This window comes from Tachypleus tridentatus, chromosome 11 (assembly GCF_004210375.1).
Source record: "Tachypleus tridentatus isolate NWPU-2018 chromosome 11, ASM421037v1, whole genome shotgun sequence".
Classification (NCBI taxonomy): Eukaryota; Metazoa; Arthropoda; class Merostomata; order Xiphosura; family Limulidae; genus Tachypleus; species Tachypleus tridentatus.
In genome coordinates, this window is record NC_134835.1 from 22,846,580 (window position 1) to 22,873,172 (window position 26,593).

The 26,593-nt window shown below is 35.5% G+C and overlaps 1 protein-coding gene across 1 annotated transcript in view; it reads right to left on the minus strand.

Moving 5' to 3' along the window:
- The window catches only part of LOC143231315 (atrial natriuretic peptide receptor 3-like), a 77,311-nt gene extending 52,770 nt beyond the window's left edge, over positions 1-24,541 (minus strand). The window contains exons 1-2 of the mRNA XM_076465865.1: positions 24,343-24,541; positions 9,620-10,108 (exon numbers count right to left, since the gene is read on the minus strand). Coding sequence (XP_076321980.1) covers positions 9,620-10,108; positions 24,343-24,541 — 688 coding nt within the window. The remainder of the gene's footprint in view (positions 1-9,619; positions 10,109-24,342) is intronic.
- Positions 24,542-26,593: the final 2,052 nt, after the last annotated feature.

Below are 26,593 nucleotides of genomic sequence, written 5' to 3' on the forward strand. Positions count from 1 at the left end.
TACAAACAGCTAAAACAATACATTTAATCACAGTAAATATAAACATCTCATACTGTAATATATTCCTAGTCACACTAAATACAAACATTTAAATCACAATATATTCGTAATCACAAAAATATAAACATCTCATATTGTAATATATTCCTAATCACACTAAATATAAACATCTCATGCTGTAATATATTCCTAGTCACACTAAATACAAACATTTAAAACACAATATATTCGTAATCACAGAAATATAAACATCTCATACTGTAATATATTCCTAATCACACTAATTATAAACATCTCATACTGTAATATATTCCTAGTCACACTAAATACAAACATTTAAATCACAATATATTCGTAATCACAGAAACATAAACATTTTTTACTGTAATATATTCCTAGTCACACTAAATATAAACATTTAAATCACAATATATTCGTAATCACAGAAATATAAACATCTTATACTGTAATATATTCCTAGTCACACTAATTATAGACATCTAATACTGTAATATATTCCTAGTCACACTAAATATAAACATTTAAATCACAATATATTCGTAATCACAGAAATATAGACATCTAATACTGTAATATATTCCTAGTCACACTAATTATAAACATCTCATACTGTAATATATTCCTGGTCACACTAAATATAAACATCTCATACTGTAATATATTCCTAGTCACACTAAATACAAACATTTAAATCACAATATATTCGTAATCACAGAAATATAAACATCTTATACTGTAATATATTCCTAGTCACACTAAATATAAACATTTAAATCACAATATATTCGTAATCACAGAAATATAAACATCTTATACTGTAATATATTCCTAGTCACACTAATTATAGACATCTAATACTGTAATATATTCCTAGTCACACTAAATATAAACATTTAAATCACAATATATTCGTAATCACAGAAATATAGACATCTAATACTGTAATATATTCCTAGTCACACTAATTATAAACATCTCATACTGTAATATATTCCTGGTCACACTAAATATAAACATCTCATACTGTAATATATTCCTAGTCACACTAAATATAAACATCTTATACTGTAATATATTCCTAGTCACACTAAATATAAACATCTCATACTGTAATATATTCCTAGTGACACTAAATATAAACATCTCATACTGTAATATATTCCTAGTCACACTAAATATAAACATCTCATACTGTAATATATTCCTAGTCACACTAAATATAAACATCTCATACTGTAATATATTCCTAGTCACACTAAATATAAACATCTCATACTGTAATATATTCCTAGTCACACTAAATATAAACATCTCATACTGTAATATATTCCTAGTCACACTAAATATAAACATCTCATACTGTAATATATTCCTAGTCACACTAATTATAAACATCTCATACTGTAATATATTCCTAGTCACACTAAATACAAACATTTAAATCACAATATATTCGTAATCACAGAAATATAAACATCTCATACTGTAATATATTCCTAGTCACACTAAATACAAACATTTAAATCACAATATATTCGTAATCACAGAAATATAAACATCTTATACTGTAATATATTCCTAGTCACACTAAATATAAACATTTACATCACAATATATTCGTAATCACAGAAATATAAACATCTTATACTGTAATATATTCCTAGTCACACTAAATATAAACATTTAAATCACAATATATTCGTAATCACAGAAATATAAACATCTCATACTGTAATATATTCCTAATCTCACTAATTATAAACATCTCATATTGTAATATATTCCTAATCTCACTAATTATAAACATCTCATATTGTAATATATTCCTAATCACACTAAATATAAACATCTCATGCTGTAATATATTCCTAGTCACACTAAATATAAACATCTCATGCTGTAATATATTCCTAGTCACACTAATTATAGACATCTAATACTGTAATATATTCCTAGTCACACTTAATATAAACATCTCATACTGTAATATATTCCTAGTCACACTAAATACAAACATTTAAATCACAATATATTCGTAATCACAGAAATATAAACATCTTATACTGTAATATATTCTTAGTCACACTAAATATAAACATTTAAAACGCAATATATTCCTAATCTCACTAATTATAAACATCTCATATTGTAATATATTCCTGATCACACTAAATATAAACATCTCATGCTGTAATATATTCCTAGTCACACTAAATATAAACATTTAAAACACAATATATTCGTAATCACAGAAATATAAACATCTTTTACTGTAATATATTCCTAGTCACACTAAATACAAACATTTAAATCACAATATATTCGTAATCACAGAAATATAAACATCTTATACTGTAATATATTCCTAGTCACACTAAATATATACATCTTATACTGTAATATATTCCTAGTCACACTAAATATAAACATCTTATACTGTAATATATTCCTAGTCACACTAAATACAAACATTTAAATCACAGTATATTCGTAATCACAGAAATATAAACATCTTATACTGTAATATATTCCTAGTCACACTAAATATATACATCTTATACTGTAATATATTCCTAGTCACACTAAATATAGACATCTTATAATGTAATATATTCCTAGTCACACTAAATATAAACATCTTATACTGTAATATATTCCTAGTCACACTAAATATAGACATCTTATACTGTAATATATTCCTAGTCACACTAAATATAAACATCTTATAATGTAATATATTCCTAGTCACACTAAATATAAACATTTAAAACGCATTGTCCATTCTCTTACGTCCAAATAATGAATCAACATCAAGTTTACAACGCTATAATTTGGGGCTCAACAGATATTTCTGTAGCTTGTCCTGAAACTAAAACACACGCACTTTCTTTTAACACCACCATCTTATGGTTCCGTGGTAAGTCCGAAGGCTTTTTTATACTTCTAAAAATAGGGTCTCGATACCTACGGTAGCTTATTTGTGTAACTTTGTATTTATGGAGAAACAAACCATTCTTTTTTATTGTATATAAAATGTTGAACGGTTTCATATTATTAGTCTCTTATCTGAGTGTTGGGAAATGTTTCTATTGCAGAGTAAAACTATTCGTCAGAATTACTGTGGTGCCCTGCAAAGAAAGAAAAAACCGTAAATGCGATGGAACGTTTTTCATCGATTTCACGCGATATTCAAACTCCTCAAGACCTCACTTGTTTTCTTTCCAATGTGTATGATGTAAAATAACCAGCAAAAACTGCTATTTCCTCTTTTGTTTTCAGTTAACATTCAACAGAATAATATTATCCACTTGACTGCCTATCTCCTGAAGTTGTTTTGGACCCTAAAGTACGAAGATATAACAAAACGAAACTGAGAAATGTTTGTTTTCATGTGCAAGTAAAAAAAATTAGATAATAAACATTAAGAAAACACTTGAACCCAGGATTATATAACATGATAAAATTGCTCCTTTTTATCCATGGAGACTGCATTTAAATACTTGGATAAGAATCTGTACAGATATAACATGACGAAAGGACGGTAAATGAAGTAAGTTGGGTAATATGGGTTTTTGCTAATAAGCCTTACTAATAGCTAGTGGATTGTTTTGGTTTGAATTTCACGCAAAGCTACACGATGGCTATCTGCGCTAACCATCCCTAATTTAGTAGTGTAAAACAAGAGAGAAGGCAGCTACTCATCACCACCCACCGCCAACTCTTGAGCTACTCTTTTACCAACGAATAGTGGGATTGATCGTCACATTATAACGTATCCACAGCTGAAAGGGCAAGCATGTTTGTGGTGATAGGGATTCGAATTCGACCCCCCGGATTACGAGTTGAGCGCCTTAACCACCTGGCCATGCCGAGCTAATATAAGTTTATTAGCGATTTAATAAACTACACTATGTAATACGAATTTTATTCCTGGATAGTATGTGTTATTTCTTAATTGCTTATGTTGTAAAAGTACAGAAAATGGCCATTATTCCCTTCAAACTTTGCTTTTGTGACCTGGATAATGAAATTTAGAAATTAACCTATTTTATATATAAAAACGGACAAATTTGCACATTTTCATTTACATAAGGTCTGAATAAAACACGGCTCCCCGCTTGTACAGCGGTATGTCTCCGGATTTACAACGCTAAAATCAGAGGTTCGATTCCCCTCGGTGGGCTGAGCAGATAGCCCTTTGTGGCTTTGCTATAAGAAAAACACACACACACTGAATAAAACAACAAGCGTTGGCCTTGACACAGACTATCCTCCAGACTATAATCTTCTCAAGGCTTTATAGTTATAATGCCAAATTCACTTTGATTTAAATAATATCTATTTTTCCCTCATACATCCATACTTCGCCCCCTTCAACTCCAATCTTTCAGTTGACCAGTTTGGTCTTTTTCTGTTCCTTTGGTTTACATACTATCTCACTAAAGATAACAATAAGAGGTTTTACCATATCACCCAATGGTTGCATCATCCCAGCTAAGCTCTGTACTTTCATATCGAATGATTTGCCACTATGTCTTGGAACATATAGCTATGTTATGAGATGATCCTTCAAATTTCTCAAAGGATTTACTTATGTATTTCTTGTGCACGATCTGTCTCCAATTGGAGATCAGGTTTAAGAAGGGTGCGAGGGGCATGATCTTATCATAACGTTTACTGGCCAATCACGTGTAGTCTTATATATATCATATGTACTGGATCGGTCAGATGTTGGTGCTGACCATTTAAGCACTAGATGTCTATTTATCCATTTATCTTTTCTGTTACATTCTTCCTGACTCAACTAACTGTTGCAAGGTGTCTGTCTGATAATTAGTTCCATTACTTTGGCTGTGTTGACTAGTCTTAGCCTTTTCCTTCACATCCTGCTGTATTCTATGATGTATTTTGTCTGTATTGATCCACAAGACACTTTTGTATTTTGTCTGTATTGATCCACAAGACACTTTGATGTATTTTGTCTGTGTTGATCCACAAGACACTTTGATGTATTTTGTCTGTGTTGATCCACAAGACACTTTGATGTATTTTGTCTGTATTGATCCACAAGACACTTTGATGTATTTTGTCTGTATTGATCCACAAGACACTTTGATGTATTTTGTCTGTATTGATCCACAAGACACTTTGATGTATTTTGTCTGTATTGATCCACAAGACACTTTTGTATTTTGTCTGTATTGATCCACAAGACACTTTGATGTATTTTGTCTGTATTGATCCACAAGACACTTTTGTATTTTGTCTGTATTGATCCACAAGACACTTTTGTATTTTGTCTGTATTGATCCACAAGACACTTTTGTATTTTGTCTGTATTGATCCACAAGACACTTTTGTATTTTGTCTGTATTGATCCACAAGACACTTTGATGTATTTTGTCTGTATTGATCCACAAAACACTTTTGTATTTTGTCTGTATTGATCCACAAGACACTTTGATGTATTTTGTCTGTATTGATCCACAAAACACTTTTGTATTTTGTCTGTATTGATCCACAAGACACTTTGATGTATTTTGTCTGTATTGATCCACAAAACACTTTTGTATTTTGTCTGTATTGATCCACAAGACACTTTGATGTATTTTGTCTGTATTGATCCACAAAACACTTTTGTATTTTGTCTGTATTGATCCACAAGACACTTTGATGTATTTTGTCTGTATTGATCCACAAGACACTTTTGTATTTTGTCTGTATTGATCCACAAGACACTTTGATGTATTTTGTCTGTATTGATCTACAAGACACTTTTGTATTTTGTCTGCATTGATCCACAAGACACTTTGATGTATTTTGTCTGTATTGATCCACAAGACACTTTGATGTATTTTGTCTGTATTGATCCACAAGACACTTTTGTATTTTGTCTGTATTGATCCACAAGACACGTTGATGTATTTTGTCTGTATTGATCCACAAGACACTTTGATGTATTTTGTCTGTGTTGATCCACAAGACACTTTGATGTATTTTGTCTGTATTGATCCACAAGACACTTTTGTATTTTGTCTGTATTGATCCACAAGACACTTTGATGTATTTTGTCTGTATTGATCCACAAGACACTTTTGTATTTTGTCTGTATTGATCCACAAGACACTTTGATGTATTTTGTCTGTATTGATCCACAAGACACTTTTGTATTTTCCATATTTATTTCCTTTACTGACTTGTTCAGTTTCAGTCGCTGTGTGAATGACAAGTAGATGTGGTGTCAGTTTGTTTGTTTGTTTTAATTTCGCGCATACCTACACGAGGATTATCTGCGCTAGCCATCTATAGTTTAATAGTGTAAGACTTGAGGAAAGGCAGCTAGTCGTCACCATCCACCGCCAACTCTTGGGTTACTCTTTTACGTCTGAAAGGATGAGCACGTTCGATATGACATGAATTCTAACGCGGGCCCCTCAGATTACGAGTCGAACGCCTTATAACCACCTAGCCATTCCGAGCCATGCTGATACAGTGAGTGAGAGAGAAGATATGGTAATCGTCGCTCTGACTAGGCTTGGTTCGTTAAAATCTTCTGTTTTCATAATTCACTTCAGGACAAGTATAAAGGAAACGCATTTAGTCCAGATGACAAGAGTAAGAAATGTCGGTAACTCCGATGAGTTTCGAGTACTCAAAGCACTGAGAAAAAACAACAACAAATTGCAGTCGAAAGCTACAATTCAACTGATTTACACATTATTACACATTTACACATAATTACTTCATTATTTTTGTGTTATTATGACGAATGCTCTTTAGCTCCACGTGAAACGCCTTAAGATGAAATGTCAACATTCCATTGTAAGGCTCCCAGGGGCACAGCAGCATGTTTACGGACTTACAACTCTAGAATCCGGGTTTCGATACCCGTGGTTGGGAGAGCATAGACAGCCTATCATGTTGATTTGTGTTTAATCACAAACAACTAAAGAAAATCCGATGTGAGTGTGTTGTCAGACCTGGCCTGGTGGTTAATGTGTCGGACTAGGTCTACAAGAGACAATAACCGGAGACCCGTTGTTAAAATAAAAACCACTCCACGCATTTTGAAGTTGTGGATTTAATATAACAGTGATAACTGAATATAACAGTGATAACTAAATCCTACTATTTGTTCAACACAACTACTTCTCACTACTAACTTCCCTCAAGTCTATCAACTTGTCTTGGTTTTAGCATCGTAATCTCGTAAACTTATCGTTGAAACACGAGAAGACTTCTATCTCTTCAAAATTAAGGCTAACGGATAATCCTTCATTGTTTCTGTGAATGTCCCAAACAAGTAATGAAAAAACGAAATGTAAGTGAAATATACTACAATGGTGAAAACTGGGAAAAACATTTCACTTCGTCCAGTTTTGTAATAAAATTTCTTGTAATAACTACAAAAAGAAAATAGAACACCCATCTAAGACTTATTTAGTATTACTTTTCTCATAATTTCATATCAACGCAGTGGGAGTCGTAACAGTGAATTTTATGTTAACAAATACTTCTTGGAGTTCCAATTGATGGCTTTCATTAAAGTAATTAATTTTGAGCTACTTTTTTACGAACGAATAGTGGGATTGATTGAGACTTTATAACGTTTCAACGGCTGAAATGGCGAGCATGTTTGGTGTGACAAGGATTCGAATCCGTGAACTTCACATTAAGAGTCGAGAGTCACTAACTATCTGGCCATACAGGTTCATGTAATTAATATTCATACACTTATTAAAATTGTTTTGAAATTAAATACATCACGAGAATCGCTAAATGTTTTGCTAAATGTAGCGATTTAGGCTGTGTAATTTATAGCGGTAATAAAAATATTAAAAAAAGGCTTACCGAATAATAACAAACAGAACTAAATCACTCAAATGTGTATGTAATAAGGTATAGACTGAGGCAGTATTTCTAACTTTAGAGACACTAATGTATTTATTTACAACGCTATAATACGGGTTTCGATACCGGTGGTGGGCAGAGAGCTCAGAAAACCCATTGTGTTTTGGTTTAGTTTGCTTTGAATTTCGCGCAGAGCTACACAAGGGCTATCTGCGCTAGCCGTTCCTAATTTAGCAGTGTAAAACTAGAGGGAAGGCAGCTAATCATCAGCACCCACCGCCAACTCTTGGGCTACTCTTTTACCAACGAATAGTGGAATTGACCGTCATATTATAACACCCCCACGGCTGAAAGGGCGAGCATGTTTGGTGCGACTGGAATTCCAACCCGCGACCCTCGGATTACGAGTCGAGTGCCTTGACCCACCTGACCATGCCGACCCCGTTGTGTTGCTCTGTGCTTTAATTCCAACAAACAAACCTTATACATTTTATTTCATAAACATACAATGATTGAATAACAACGTAGTTTAAGTATGTGAAGCTGTATATTTTTTGGTTGCGATTATTCTATTTTCAAACAGACCTAGGCATGGTCAGGTGGCTAAGGCGTTCAACTCGTACTCGGAATGCCGCGGGTTCAACTCCTCGTCACACCAAACATGCTCGCCCTTTCAGCCGTTGGTGCGTTGTAATGTAACGGTCAATCCCACTATTCGTTGGTAAAAGAGTAGTTCAAGATTTGGTGGTGGGTGCTGATGACTAGCTGCCTTCCCTCTAGTCTTAAACTGCAAACTTAGGGACGGCTAGCGCAGATAGCTCTCGTGTTGCTTTGCGCGAAATTAAAACAAACCAAACCAAACGGTTACTGTATATTTTCAAACAGACATAGGCTAAGGCATTTCATTCGTAATCTGAATATCGTGGGTTCAAATCCTCGTCACGTCAAACATGGTCACCCTTTCAGCTGTGGGGGCGTTATAATGTGACGGTCAATCCCACTATTCGTTGGTAAAAGAGTAGCCCAAGAGTTGGCGGTGGGTGGTGACAACTAGCTGCCTTCCCTCTAGTGTTACAATGCTAAATTAGGGATGGATAGAGCAGATAGCCCTCTTGTAGCTTTGCGTGAAGTTCATAAACAAACAAACAAGCAAACAGAACTTTTATATCGTAGATACCAAACAGAGATTGATTTGATTTATTAATAATTTTGTGAATTTTCGAAAAAAGAGACATATTTTTTGCGATCCTTTCTATCTTCTGCTGTTTTTTGTGTGGTATTTTTAGCTAGAATTAATAAAAATGTAGGAATTTTAATTCCAAAGGGCGTCATTGCCGTGTGTCACAATTTGATATAAGTGGACTCTTCGCATCACAGCGTGATGAATATTTTAATGAAATATTTCGAAACACGTGCAAAACTGATCAAACGTAGAACGGGATTTACTTCTGTTTCTTTAGACCCATCCTGCTGGAAAATTAAGAGCTCATAACGCTAAAAATCGCGTTTCGATACCCGATGTGTGCAAGCGCTGGTGGTGTACTGTTTAGCTTTGCGCTTCGCAACAAATATACCTTAAGATCGCTTTAGTTAATTTGTGAACACGATAATATTGTGCATTTAATTTAAACTCAGCGTTATATAAATAACAGTTGAACTTCCAGTTTACTAATAATTTGAATCACAGAGTCACCTAACGTCTTATAAGTAATCTTTCCATGTGGCAGAAGTAGACACGAATACTTACTGCGAGCTTTGGTCGATATTTCCTTGAGCAGTTTGTGGAAATCTTTTTCTTCCGGTTTTGTCTCGTCAAAAACCTCGTTGAAAGACTGTCGGCCTAAAGCGGTGTACACAGCCCCAAAGGTGAAGAAACAGTTGGAGTGACCCAAAGACTGATCTCGGAAATCGTGGAACAACAGAGCCACCGTTTTCCAGTGAAACTTTCGTAACAGTTCGAGGAAAAGATGTCCGATTTGGGTGTATGACCCGTTCATTCTGGTCATCAGTCGATAATGGGGATACTTGGAATCAAAGTTACTGTTCTGACCCCCAACAGTCAAGAGAGGAATATTCCAGAAAGCTGAATAGCGAGCTACAGGGGCCAGCACGTAGGGGCACAGAGGGCCAAAAAAAACATCTGCTGTTCCGGTCACATAAAAGTCCAACGCTGCTATGGGTCCTGTCGTTGAAGAACAGTCCGTATCTTTGTAGATGGTTTGGACTAAACGACCACCTAAGCGTTCGTATAGACTCTTCTTCAAGGTTTGATGGCATACAAAACTCCAGGTACAACTTTATGAAGAGAATAAGGTAGCCTATCGTTATCTGGAGCCAAAACAATAATATTCAAGGTGGACGTCGTTCGTTCTCTTTGGTTAAGAGCTTCTTGTCGTATAGTGATGGAACTTCTGTTTGGAACAAAAAATCTCCTTGGAATTACTCCTTCAGTATAGCTTTCTGGAGAAACAGTTTTCAAGAAGTAACAAAATAAATTGAGTAATGTTAAGTAAGCGTGGGACCACTTCATTATAAGATATGTCTACCACTTCTCAAACAAAGAGACGCGGGAGGAAACGAACATAGATAACGGGTCTTCTTATGAGATCATCTTGAAGAAACGTTTCATAACTTGGAGCAAAATTAACTTTGTGACATCTCTCCTTCCACACGTTATCACCACGCAGATACAGTAAGAAAAGTAATTTATACGTAGTTCTATAGATTAACAAGAAGGTAAACTGAGCGCATTCGTGTCTGTTAAATCTCTCTCAATCGACAGTAAAGTTTGTCGTAAAAAAACGTTCCAACACTTGAAGGATTTCCAAATTTTTTTTTTATTTTAGAGATATATTCTCGTCGAAAGGTTCGCATTCTATTTTGAAAAAAAAAAAAAAGGATACCTTCCCTTCCGATTTGTTTTTTTTTACTTACTTCATCAACATCCGTGGTCGTAAGGCTTGTCTACCGATACCAATACTGCAAGCAGAAGGAACGCGTGTGGTGTTTAACCCCAGTGCCGCGTTATACGAAACTATCTGCGAACAAGCGCGAACCCTTACGTCATTCGTTTCGTCACAAGCCCCACCCACTTTTTTCACTCGTTGCGAGGTTAGATAATAATAACAATATTCTGTTTGATCTTATAGCTCGGTTTTATTTTCGTTCACATTATTACATCATTAATAAATATATTGCTGGTAAGATGCTAAGTCGTAAAATAGCAGAGACGCATGGATTCGTGACGGGTTTGTTTGTTTTTTAATTTCGCGCAAAGCTACTCGAGGGCTATCTGCGCTAGCCGTACATAACTTAGCAGTGTAAGATTAGAAGGAAGACAGCTAGTCATCATCACCCACCGCCAACTCTTGAGTTACTCTTTTACCAACGAATAGTAGGATTGAGCGTCACATTATAACACTCCCACAGCTGAAACGGCGAACCTGCGACCCTCGGATTACGTTTGTGACGGGTATAAATATACAGTTATTCCTGAATGTCAGTAATTGATCTAGGCCTAATATTATAGCTGTTTGAACCTCAACATAATAAATAATGCCCTTGAACCTACTTATCTAATCATAATCTTTATCACGTGTTTAATACTAACAATTATCATAATTAATTAAAATTGATTGTCTTCATAGTTATTTAGTTGTAATTATTATCCTAATTATATAACCCTGGTTACCATTATATAATAGTTAGTTAACCTTCATTTTTATAACTAGTCAACATCGGGTATCATCACATTATATCATGATATAGTCACGTCTCTTGAGCCCTAATTACACAGGTCTGCAAATTTAAACTTCATAAAAGCTGCTTGGGTTTTAATAATAGATTACCCATAATTCACTTTCACAGATTTCGAAAATGACTTTCTTTTTCTTTTTTCTGTCACGTATGGATTTTTTTTTTTTACAAACCAAGAATCTCTTCCCAGTGCCGGGCTTACGAATTTGTTCACAACACCACAGTATCACGAGTCTTTTCTAAACACCACAGTATCACGTGTTTGTTCTAAACACCACAGAATTACGAGTTTGTTCTAAACACCACAGTATCACGAGTTTGTTCTAAACACCACAGTATCACGAATTTATTCTCAACACCACATTATGACGAGTCTTTTCTAAACACCACAGTATTACGAGTTTGTTCTCAACACCACATTATGACGAGTTTATTCTCAACACCACAGTATGACGAGTCTTTTCTAAACACCACAGTATCACGAGTCTGTTCTAAACACCACAGTATCACGAGTTTGTTCTAAACACCACAGTATCACGAGTTTATTCTCAACACCACAGTATGACGAGTCTGTTCTAAACACCACAGTATCACGTGTTTGTTCTAAACACCACAGTATTACGAGTTTGTTCTAAACACCACAGTATCACGAGTTTATTCTCAACACCACAGTATGACGAGTCTGTTCTAAACACCACAGTATCACGTGTTTGTTCTAAACACCACAGTATGACGAGTCTGTTCTAAACACCACAGTATCACGTGTTTGTTCTAAACACCACAGTATTACGAGTTTGTTCTCAACACCACAGTATCATTATGACGAGTTTGTTCTCAACACCACAGTCTTTTTATGACGAGTTTATTCTCAACACCACAGTATGACGAGTCTGTTCTAAACACCACAATAACGTGTTTATTCTCACCACAGTATGACGAGTCTGTTCTAAACACCACAATATCACGTGTTTATTCTCAATACCACAGTATGACGAGTCTGTTCTAAACACCACAGTATCACGTGTTTATTCTCAATACCACAGTATGACGAGTCTGTTCTAAACACCACAATATCACGTGTTTATTCTCAATACCACAGTATGACGAGTCTGTTCTAAACACCACAATATCACGTGTTTATTCTCAATACCACAGTATGACGAGTCTGTTCTAAACATCATAGTTCTGTATATTTATCTTTTATTATTTCTAATGCATGAAAACAAGTATTTTTTTAAACACAGCACCACCAAGACTGTTTTAATAGCTCGTGCTGTTTACGAAGGTAACGCTTGATGAATGCAGAACAAAAGTGGTCAGAAAAGAGCATAAGGTAAAAACCTTAGCCAAATGTCTTTGTTGTCATTTGTTTTGGGGCTAAGACATTTTTGTTGTATTGGGCTCTGAAGGAGCATTGTGAGGTCAAATAAGTTCAAACACAAAAGCTTCACAAAGAAAATATCATTTTCTGTTAATGCAAAGTTATTGCTCCAGGTCCTTAGCAGAGTTTATTTCAAAAGATTATAAGTAGTTTGTAGCAATGTATTTAATTTTATATGTTCTGTAAACGTTGTATTCCAAGACACGGTGAAGACGAAACACATAGGCACTTGAGTACTGCGACAACAGTAACTCCATGGACCCAGAGTGTGAAATGATATGTGTTTTTATTCGTATCCTGTTAAATGAAATATGTGAGTCCGGTCGTTTCTTTGTAGTTAAGCACAAAGCTACACGATGGGTTATATGTGCTTTGCCCACCACGGGTATCGAAACCTGGTTTCTGTCGTTGAAAATCTGCAGATATACCGCTGTGTCATCGAGTTGGTGGCATGACTAGTTGTTAAAACACTTGTAAAAGGTCTGAATGAGGTTCATAAACTACCTTCACATTTTACGTCCTCTCCTTCTTTTGCTTCGGTTTATTTGAAATTAAACACGAAGCTATACAGTGGACTATATGTGCTGTGACCACCACAGGTATCTAAACCCGGTTTCTAGCGTTGTAAGTTTGCAGCCATAGAAATTCAAAAACAAACAAACTTGTCGCCTCTGGTTTGTTCGATTGTTGTTTAAGTAAAATGATGTTAAATCGCTTGCATTTTGGTTCTTTTTTCCAAAAACACTGGTTTACCTTCGACTATGTTTGTGATTTTTAGCACACGATCCGAAGAAATAAGATAATTCGTCATATGTGATTAAAACATATTTTCCATTTCACTGAGATATACTATCTATGTTATCTCAGAGACAAATGATTCCTTCCTCTTATGAAGATAACTACGGTTGAGAGAATGATATTGCATGCTACTTACACAGTTCTCTGGACGTTCCGAAATCTGATTATTCCATCATCCTGTAAGTATGGAAAAAGGAATATTTATATATATATATATAAACATACACATAAGTAAGGTAACGCCTTAACCCTAGAACACCAGTATTGGGTCACTATGATCTTATACCAGCTAGAGTTAATAATTGAAAATTTAGCCCTAGTATTTTAGAAAACATTCATAAGGCTATAGAAGTGTTTGAGAGTCAACACATATAATTTATAAAATAAATAACATCGTTTATAAATCATAAAGTAAATAACAACATATAACCAAAATACCTATAAATTGTTTGTTTGAATTTCGCGCAAAGCTACTTGAGGGCTATCTGCTCTAGCCGTCCATAATTTAGGAATGAAAAAGTAGAAGGAAAGCAGTTCGTCATGACAACCCGCCGCCAACTCTTGGGCTACTCTTTTACCAACGAATAGTGGGATTGACCGTAACATTATAACGACCCCACGGCTGAAAGGGCGAGCATGTTTGGCGCGATGGGGGATGCGAACCCGTGACCCTCAGATTACGAGTCGCACGCCTTAACACGCTTGGCCATGTAAGACGAGAAGGATTTTATTGACAGAATAAATATTGTTTTGGAATTTCGCACAAAGCTACTCGAGGGCTATCTGTCCTAGCCGTCCCTAATTTAGCAGTGTAAGACTAGAGGGATGGCAGCTAGTCATCACCACCCACCGCCAACTCTTGGGCTACTCTTTACCAACGAATAGTGGGGTTGATTGTCATATTATAACGCCCCCACGGCTGAAGGGGGAGCATGTTTGGTGTGACGGTGATTTGAACCTGTGACCCTCAGATTACGAGTCGAGTGTCTTAACCAACTGGCCATTACAGGCCACACCTCTAAATCTTAAATTAAATAACAAACTACAACCGAAATGCTTATAAATCGTAAAGTAAATAACAAAATGTAACCAAAACATTAAATAGGTAAAACAATGTTGTAAACATAAAAAGTATAAAGTGAAATTCAACGTTCACACATTAGTCACAATTTATGATACATAAATTATGGCTTGAAAGTTGTTAATGTATCGATCGAAACTATTATAATTGGAAAAATATCCAATACTTTTGAAGATGAAGATAGCAATTAGAATGCTATCGTTAATTATAAGTTTATTTTACATTAAAAAAACCCTATTGTAATGAGAATACTTTAAAATTTCTGAAATGTACACTGTATTATTAAATGTTATTCTATGTCGAAGTTAACCAATAATAAACGTATCATGAACTAATACTTAAAATCCAACATATTATCTAAAATGATTAATATTGGGTTAATTTGTTGCGAAAAGCAAGATTGCACCTTTTATAGGATTAATTCAGTTATTTACTTTGCAGGTTCATTTCTATTCGCCCTCCGCTAATACAGCGGTAAGTCTACAGATTTACAACGCTAAAAGCAGCGGTTCAGTTTCCATGGGTGAACTCAGCAAATAGCCCGCTGTGGCTCTGCTGTGAGAAACACACACACCTTTCTCGTGTGTTAGTTTAGCTGTTTACTTACCAGTTTCTTCTCACCTTAGATATGTTGCAGCAATAATTCATAGAAAAAAAATTATTGTGCACAACTTTCGCCATCTATTGAGTGTTATCATAAACACAAATCCATAAAGAATATCACGCACTTGGGTGGTCAAAATTCAGACAATTTAAAAATAACTACGCAAAGCGCAACATCCATTTATTTATAAAAGAACACAATATTAAAGAAAATTACTTTCCTCACAACGAGAACAGGATTTTCACCAGGGCTGTACGTGAGGGTTTGATTGTATCTTCATTGATGTAATTTTTAAATGTGCTACTGACAAAATGAAATTCGTAAAAACTCTTGTAAGTTCAGTAATCGGTATCACGTTTAGTGTGTAAAAACATTACAGTTTATAACTGTAAATTAACTGAACATTACGAGCTCTGGATCATTTTAATGCAATGGGTTACGTATGGCTAAAAAGCACAACCAGAACATTTTTCCGTGCAGAACTCTCCAAACAAAAATTCCTTCTATAGAAAATTTTTCACTTTTTCTAAATTTTAAATGAAATATGAACGTCACGACTAGCAAGTAGTAGCACAAACGGTCGTCCGTAAGGTGGCGTTTCAGGTAGCATAAATAACCTGAATTCTTGTTCACTGACAAATAATACTAAGTTTATTGGTTCAACTTTCAATGAGACTATAAAATACTGTTCCAATTTGGATATTGAACTATTCTTCAACTTCTGAAACTTTTGCGAATTTCACCAGGACCACTACGAGCCACACGAGCTTGCCCCAAATAATTCTAAGTAATTTGTAAAAAAACAGTTTAAAGATACGTTTAAGAGAAAGGTCTGTTTGTTTGAATTTCGCGCGAAGCTACACGAGGGTTATCTGCGCTAGCCGCCCCTAATTTAGTAGTGTAAGACTAGAAGTAAGGCAGCTAGCCATCGCCACCCACCGCCAACTCATGGGCTACTCTTTTTACCAATGAATAGTGGGATTGACAGTCATATTATAACGACCCCACGGCTGAAAGGGCGAACATGTTTGGTGCGACGGGGATTCGAACCCGTGACCCTTAAATGACGAGTCGAAAGCTTTAACTCATCTAGCCATGCCGTGCCACCCCGCTGATACAGCGGTAAGTCTATGGATTTACAAAGTTAAAATCGGGGATTCAATTCCCCTCGGTGTACTCAGCAGATAGCCCGATGTGGCTTTGCTATAAGAAAACACACACACTAAGACATTATATAAAACGAAATTACAATCGAGCTGTTCTCATCAAGGTGGACAGGTAGTTTCTATAGTGATGATTTGTTGTAAAATTGTCCAAATTTTCTCTTTTTGTACATAAGAACGGGTTAACTTCATAAAGAATGAATTTAGATTCTTACTTCCAGCGATAGGAAGAGCACAGTAAAGTTATGTAAATAGTCCTAACAAAAATGAAACTGTGCACGAAATACAAACGATTTACATATGCAGTTCAAAGATAAAGATGTTTATAACCATATTAACTGTATTACGGTTGTTTATTTACTATTACGAACAGTGATGTCTATAGTTGGGTTAGGGTCTCGGATATAGAGTTCTAAGGCTATCTTGCAGGCTTCAGTGGTTGGAACTTCTGTAAAGAGGGATATAACATCGAAACTGGCCATTAAGGCTTTATGATTAAATTGATTTAGATTAGACTTGAAATTAAAAGAGTCTTTGATGAATGAGCTGGCTGATGTTACATATTTGGAGAATGCCCATGCTATGTATTTACCAAGATTGTAATTAAACGATTCATATGTGGACATTATTGGTCGTAATGGACAATCTGGTTTATGAGGTTACGTACACCACAAATATACGGCATCCCCAAACCTCATAGAATTCACCACAATAAAGACAAACTTCATGTTCAACAACCACAACTATATACAAAATGGCCTAAGGATGGGCAACCCAGTATCACTAGTTCTTGCTGCTATTTTTATGACACAAGTTGAAACACAAGCAATTAACACAGCATTACGTCCATCACTATACTGGTACAGATATGTAGATGACAAAATTGTGGGATTCATATCTACAGAACACACAATTGTTTCAATCACATTAACTCTATACATCCCAACATTAACTTCACATGTGAACAGGAAGAAAGCAATCAAATATCATTTCTTAACCTCAAAATTACAAAAACCAACACACAATTTAAAACAGAAATTACCGAAAAATCACCCATACTGGACTATACATTCCTTGGGACTCAGCACATGAAACAAAACAAAAACTCAGCATACTAAGAAACCAAATAAACACAGCCATAAAACTATGCTCACCAGGTAAAATTAACGATGAATTAGACAAAATAAAACAATACTTCATCAACATCAATAAGTTTCCTCCACAAACCGTAGAAAACATTATACGCACACACCTAGACAGAAAGCAAAATTAACCAACTAAAGTAAATATATCTCACGAATCAACAAATCACGAAACCATATACTGCTGCATACCATATATTCCCGACATCAGTAAACAAATAACCAACATTTGGCAAAAACTAGTAACAAAATATGACATTCCAGTTAATACCAAATTTATTCAAAACCAGGCACAAAGCTAAGGTCTATACTATGTAAAAACTACACTAACAAACACCACACCAACATTATTTATAAAATACAATGTGATAACTGCCACGACTTCTATATTGAGAAACAAGTAGAAAATGGAAACCAGATTCAAAGAACATAAAAAGTCACCTTCACACGTTTTCGAACACTGCAAGTCAAATAAACACAACATAACCATAGAAAACACTCAAATACTAAATAAAGAAACAAACATAAACAAAGGCAAAATTAAAGAAGCCTTACTTATACAACAACTTAAACCCAAAATAAACCAATATAAAGGAACGCCTTTATACCTATATTAATATAATAAAATAAAATTATATATTCAAACATCTAACACCGCCCTCTATATTCTGACACTCAGTTTGTTTTTTGGAATTTCGCACAAAGCTACTCGAGGGCTATCTGTGCTAGCCGTCCCTAATTTAGCAGTGTAAGACTAAAGGGAAGGCAGCTAGTCATCACCACCCACCGCCAACTCTTGGGTTACTCTTTTACCAACGAATAGTGGGATTGACCGTCACATTATAACGCCCCACGGCTGGGAGTGCGAGCATGTTTGGCGCGACTCGGGCGCGAACCCGCGCTCCTCAGATTACGAAGCGCACGCCTTAACGCGCTAGGCCATGCCGGGCCCCTGACACTCAGTTACACAACCCCTTCCAAACATGTGGTCAGCTTCCGGTCAGTTACCTCTTTCTTTCTTTATGAACCTGACGATGACCGAAGAAGTTCAAAACGTTGTTCGTTCTTTTACGTAAAATATTTTCTCAACCCAAACGAGTCGTTTTTGCATACTATTACGAACAATCTTCTAATGAAGGCTTTTTGTGAATAGCGAAATACTTGTGTCAATTGAAAACCAGTTTGCTGATAATAACTTGTCTTCAATGTTAATTTATTTTCATTAAACACTTATTTTTCAATACGAAGATTTTTTACAATTAAAAAATTAGTGAAACGTTAAATTGCGTAACTCGAGATACTTTTATTTACAAAGATGGAGAAATATCTGTTGAGTTTGTGACCTCAAAGTGGATTATAAACACAAAGCGCACGTGATCAAGTAATTAGCTACAATTGGATGAAAACATCATTATTTTACTACACCCACGCGCTACTTTATTATACTATTTTATTTATGTGTACAGGTACATTGGAATTTATTACTTTGCCATCTCTTTCTGAGGGCGGATAATGTTTTGTTTGTTTTTTTTCGTAGGATGCGATGGAAGCTGTTCGTATACGTATTTCTCGTCTAACGGTTCTGAAATGGATTTCTGTTTAATGTGAGCGAAGTAAAAGTACTTAGCCAACGCTTTAACAACTTAAACAAAACTGCACGTGACATTTAGCACGATTGAGTTAATTTAACTTTGACGAAAAAAAACAGTTCATAGAAACACATTTAAATAAATCAGGTAATACATAAAATAACAATAATGTATACTTTCTGTGTCATAAGCGTGAAATTACCCAACCGTTTGTCGACTAACATTTAGATTAAAGTAGTCAGTCAGATTGTTCACAATCAAAGTAATTATGTTTTTTAATAGTGACAAAATGACACATTGTGAGTGAGCGAATGTTAACGTAAAGCTGCATAAATTGCTATCTGGGCTTTATCTGCCGCAAGAGTCGAACCCAAATATTTAGCCTTATAAGCTCACTAGAATATTACTAGAATCGTTTGTTAATTTACTGTGAAAACTTATTCGGTAATTTCTTAATTACTTACGTCTGGTCTAACGTTGCTAAATTAGGGACGGCTAGCGCAGATAGCTCTCATGTAGCTTTGCGCGAAATTTAAATACAAAACAGACAATACAGATTTTGTTGGTCATTAAGTTGACTTCACTGTAATATAACTTCGTATACCTTTTCGATACAATTCCCGTGTCGTTAAGAGTTTATTGGCGTTTGTATTCATTGCATCTTGTAAAATCTTCCAGTAACATAATTAAAAGTGAAAGAAGCTGATAAAACTCGGAGACAACAATGTGAGCATTATATAACACGCTTCTGGCTGGCCAAGCGTTAAGGCGTGCGACTCGTAATCTGAGGGTCGCGGGTTCGCATCCGCGTCGCGCCAAACATGCTCGCCTTCCCAGCCGTGGGGGCTTTATAAAGTAACGGTCAATCCCACTATTCGTTGGTAAAAGAGTAGCCCAAGAGTTGGCGGTGGGTGGTGATGACTAGCTGCCTTCCCTCTAGTCTTACACTGCTAAATTAGGGACGGCTAGCACTCGAGTAGCTTTGTGCGATATTTCAAAACAACAACGCTTCTTGCTACGTTATAGAATGATCGTGTACAATTGGCTATCCTCTGTGTTGTAACAACTACGGGTATCGAAACTGGGTTTTAGCGTCATGAGTTGGTAGTCTTATTTCTGTGCTACTTGGGAGGGACTCGTCAATGTGATTAAAAATAAATAATTTCTTATTGGTTCAAAATTAAGGTACAAAAATAAAATGTCCTTTCAAAAGGTATTTCTCTTTCATTTTATTTAAGCTGCACGAGTTAATGGCCGATAATTGTACTGCACACAAAGATTTAATCAAGAAAAGACATGAAATAGTTTTTTCCTTTTTTGAATTTCGCGCAGAGTTACTCGAGAGCTATCTGCGCTAGCCGTCCCTAATTTAGCAGTGTAAGACTAGAGGGAAGGCAGCTAGTCATCGCCACCCACTGCCAAATCTTGAACTACTCTTTTACCAACGAATAGTGGGATTGACCGTCACATTATAACGCCCCCACGGCTGGGAGGGCGAGCATGTTTTGTGCGACCGGGATTCGAACCCACGACCCTCAGATTACGAGTCAAACGCCTTAACACACTTGTCCATGCCGGGCCGTCATCAATTAGCTATCACACATTTAATTTTGATGCACGAGCTCGGACGCAAATAATAACAAACCACCGGTAAGAACCTAAATAACAATATGCTCGTGACACTAATAACAACATACAACCTGTATCTTTGATAAATTTGTACATCCATTCCATGAGTTTGACGTTCGTTAGATTTTACTACTAGTCGTAACATAATCTTCTTTCTTTATGTCAGCAAACAGAAAAGTAAAAAAAAAAAAAAAAATACTGTTATTATTTTCTTTGTTTAAACTTTAAATATTTACTGATGTATAAAAGATTTACACATCGTGAAAGAAAACAATAAGTGTTTGTTTTCTTACAGCAAAGCCACATCGGGCTATCTACTGAGCCCACATAGGGGAATCGAACCGCTGATTTTAGCGTTGTAAATCCCTAGAGTTACTGCTGTACTAACGGGGCCCGAAAACAATAAAATCGATTCAACAATCGAAATAATTCCAAAAAACGAAACGTGTGAATATTAAACATGACTCGTGTCAAATGCACGTAGACAAAAAACGTGTGAATATTAAACATGACTCGTGTCAAATGCGCGTAGACAGAAAACGTGTGAATATTTAACATGAGTCGTGTCTAATGCATGTAGACAAAAAAACGTGTGAATATTAAACAGGACTCGTGTCAAATGCACGTAGAGAGAAAACGTGTGAATATTAAACAGGACTCGTGTCTAATGCAGATACGCCTTGTTGTTTTAGCAACAAATATAATTTCTGGAGATCGCAACTAAATAACGAAACCCAACCATAACCTGTTCATGAAGAACAGGGTTGGTTTAAATTTTTAGTAATTTTAACACTAGGGCTAAGTATAGTCGTTTTGAAAATCCGAAAGAACGGTTCGTTTGTTTTAAGTACAAAGCAATAAAATAGGCTGTCTGTGCTCTGCTCACAACGGGAATCGAAACACGGTTTATAGCATTATAATTCTGCAGACTTACCGTCTTGCCACTAGGGGGCCCAAAGCGACGGATAAATAATTTTTGGAATCTGCGCTAACTTAGGGTAGATAACGTGATTCTAGTTAAATACTGGTTGTAGAAGCTTAACCAGCTGGTTTGAAAGATATTTTGGCAGTTTTAACTTATTTCAACGTCAAAAAAGTATTTCAAATTAAAATTTTGGAAGACTGATTGATTAGGATAGAACATAATTTTTGAAATAATAGTCCCGAAACTTACAAACAAGAGGAGTGCATTACATTACATTACATTAGTGCAGGAAGATTGACCGTTTTCACAAGAAACTGAATTTCTAAGTAGCTAAAACTGGGCATTCGTTTTTTCGTTTATTTGTTTGTTTTGAATTTCGCACAAAGCTACACATGGGCTATCTGTGCTAGCCGTCCCTAATTTAGTAGTGTAAGTCTAGAGGGAAGGCAGCTAGTCATCACCACCCACCGCCAACCTCTTGGGCTACTCTTTACCAACGAATTGTGGGATTGACCGTAACATTATAACGACCCCACGGCTGAAAGGGCGATCATGTTTGGCGCGACCGGATGCGAACCCGCGACCCTCAGATTACGAGTCGCACGCCTTAACACGCTTGGCCATGCCGGCCCTCGTATTTCTTTCTTTGCTTATAATGAAGCGACAAAAGCTACACAATGAGCTATCTGTGCTCTGTCCACCACGGGTATCGAAACCCTATTTCTTGAGTTATTCATTTGGAATTCTATTTCTAATTGCTAAGTTTATAAATGCTGTAAAATTAGCTTACAATCACCATGTTGATACTTTGTAATAACGGTAATACTCTCCAGTCAAGTATAACGTACGTAGAATACGATTGGATGTGGTGATTTGTAATCTGGTTTTGTTTAGTTTCGTACATCAGTGAAAAGCCACGCAAGTGCTATCCTGATTTTGAGTTCAAAAATTAGAGATAATGTAACTTGCCATCACATACAACGCCAACAATTGGACTACTGTTATAGTATAGTGGGATTTCATCTGCACCTTTATTGTTATAGTACGTTGTCAAACAGTAGAGCAGTGGTTGGCAAACTTTGTCCCGCAAGTGATTGGCTAACTCACCAAAAGTTGGTTTCACCCATTGCAACCCATGAGGGCACAATCATTGCTCAGTTCACATTCCTCGGCTGTGTGAGAAGAACTAAGTTATTAATGAATGCGTCATGGCTACAGAAATGTTTAGATTATTCTTAGGGAAAAGTTAGTCAAACTATTACTTTTATTTATTGTATGTAAATAAACACAGACATTTAAATACACGTACTGGTATTAAGAATTATACGACCATCACTAACTCTGTACGTTAATAAATCTATCAACAAGTTATATAACTGACCCGCGATCAAAAAAACGTTGCTTTCCACTGCAGTAGAGCACGCTTCTGCTAAAACGGACAGGAATAAATAATTATAAACATTACGCCAAGCTCGGCCATATTTAAGAGTTGTTGTTTGTGAATTAAGCACAAAGCTACACAATGGGCTATTTGTGCTCTGCTCACCATGGGTATCGAAACCCAGATTTTAGCGTGTAAGTCCGCAGACATACCGCTGAGCTGCTGAGGGGCATATGAGACGTACCTAACTTTCACAGCTAACATTTATTTATTCAAACGTATTTAACGTATTTTTATGTTACTTAATAGTGTATTTTCGAGCTCCACTTCTTTGAGCAGTTAAGAAAATATGTACGCCATCTTAAAACTATAAAGGACCAGTAAATAAAAATAAATGCACAATCCTTGATAAAATATTTTTTTTGTAAACGTAAACTTTTTTTAAACCGTTTTATTAATTAAGTGAATAAATAATCGATTGCCTTTAAAATCGTATGTATAGTTATGAGACTGTGTTGGTGTTTTGTGAGAAAGTCAAAGAACAGTAAAATGATTTATCCAACACCGTGAATTTCAGTATATTATGTTAAAATGACATAACAAAGGATAAAAATAATGCCTTTTTTTTCCTTGCTTTCATATATTTGTTCTCTAAAGAAACACGGTTTGTGACAAACAAATAAATCTATGACTTAAGGTCAGTCCAGATGGTTTAGTTTAACCCCGACGTTAACAATGTCCTTAAGTGGCCAGGTGGTTAAGGAACTCGATTTGTAAACTGAGGGTCACGGGTTCAAATCCCCGTCGCACCAAACATGCTCGCCCTTTCAGCTGTGAGAACGTTATAATGTGACGGTCAATCCCACTATTCGTTGGTAAAAGAGCACCCCAAGAGTTGGCGGTTACACTGTTAAATTATGGACGACTAGTGCAGATATCCCTCGTGTAGCTTCGCGCGAAATTCAAAACAAACCAAACCAAACATCCTGAAGTAACGATCAGTCATTTCTTGAGTCTTTACCAATACCGACCATTTCTTTGGGTCTTTTACCCACGTCGATCATTTCTTCCTTGGGTCTTATACCCAAACCGGTCATTTCTTTCTTGAGTCTTTTACCCATATCGCTCATTCCTTTCTTGGGTCTTTTACCCATACTGGTCATTCCTTTCTTGAGTCCTTTATCCACATCGATCATTTCTTTCTTGGGTCTTTTACCCATACCGATTGTCCCTCTCCTGGGTCTTTTGCCTCTGAAAAAGAAAGATTTACCTTTCGAAAGCGTTCGGGTTATTGGTTTTTTTATTCATATGAGCCATGATACTTCTAGTTCATCTAGAGTAATATATTGTCTTGTTAATAGATGTCGCTAGTTACGAGAAAATTCGTGGCAGTTTGTAGGTACACGATACATGTTTTCGATATTAACTGTGTGAGAATGCTGAAAATTACTGAACTACAGTTTTCAGACTGTTATTACCCTTTATACAGTTTCAAAATATACCAGTAAATATGACAAAATAATATTATTTAATTAAGTTTGGAGCACGAAAGAAAATGTATTCAGTCGTTCGTCGACAGACTTGACCAAGTCTCATAATATGAAATTATATGTGTTGTTATATCAATAAAGTGTCTTCGAGGAAAAAACCCGAATAAAAACTAATTTTTTTTAACTTAAAGATTATATTTATGGTCCACAGAGATGAATGAACCTGTTTATATACTGAATGTAGCGTCATCTTTACAGTGCACTTGTTCCAAGATTTTAGCCAATCCCCTGCCAGGTTAGTAGTACTTTTAAAGACCTACAACGCTAAAATCCAGGGTTCGATTCCATGTGGTAGACAGAACCTTTTATATAGCGTTGTGTTAAAACAGAGAAAGAAACATATCTTTAGCCTAAACTCCGCCAGTCCTGACATCTATAGTCTGACTTATGGTGTAGTAATTCGTTTATTTGTTGTTATATGCATAATTGCACAATGGGCTATATGTGCTGTAACAACCAAGGGTATCGAAATCCACGTTTTTAAAGTTATAAACCTTCAGGATTACTGTTGAGCTACTGGTGAGGGGCAATATAATATTTGTTCGTGTGTGTGTGTTTATTCTTAATATGGTCCAAATTAAATGCTTAACCCATTATATTTGGGTTATCTTTTAAAATAAACTAAGTTGCTTTATATTCTTCCATTTCATATCTGAAATAACCAAGTAAACTAAATATGCAGTAAAAATCACTCGGTAGCCAGTTTTATCTGTGACGTTTTACTACGTTTAACATCCTTGGTTTAAGAAAATATTCGCCTTTTCTCCACACACTCCCCCGAATGGCACAACGGACTTAAAACGCTAGAATCCAGGTTTCGATACCCGTGGTTGACAGAACACAGTTAGCCCACTATGTAGTTTCAAAGAAAAAAACAATGTTATTCTCTTAAATTTTGTTTATTTATTATCAATACTTTAAAACTGTTTCTAATAATAATACACTATCACAAACAACGTACTTGTTTTGTTTGAGTTTCGAACTAGATTTAATTATAAACTACATACAGCAGCTACACTTAAGTAAATGCCTCAGTATTTAAAAAAAAACAAACAACATCTCTGTGTAATAATGATTCTGTATAAATTGTAGGAAATCTCGCAGATGGTTTGACGCACACTAAATTCGGTAAATATGTGACATGCTAGAACTGCACTTATTACATTTCACATTTGTCTGTTTCTGTTCGATCGTGAAAAACATTCTTCAAGGAGCATGTTTTAATGAACATTACCATAGGTTTTAAAAGCAATTCTGCCAATAAATATGGTACAATTAGCATAAATTCCTCTAAAGTCGAAACTTAGACCACCCAATACATGCTTAAGATATTTACCTAGTAACGCACAGGGAGAAAAGTTTCGTTTTCCACCCATTTGCTCATCTCTAAATATCAGAACGTTGATAGATATGACAGGTGTAAGATATTTGGCTTTTTATTTTAAATAATTCTTTTTTTTACAAAATAAATTTATTTATGTATTCTTTTTAAGAAATCCAATTCAATTTCAGACTGTGGCACAATTTGTATTTGATGTCAAATACAAGTATCAAATCGATGTCTGAGTACGATATCTAAACATCAGCATAATTTATTGAAGTGTAGTAAAAAATATTTATGTTTTTCCATTCGCTCGAAGAGTGGGAACTTTTCTATGAGTAACAAAAAGACTCATGACGTAATTAAATTCATATGTCGAATTATACACGAACGGACTTTTC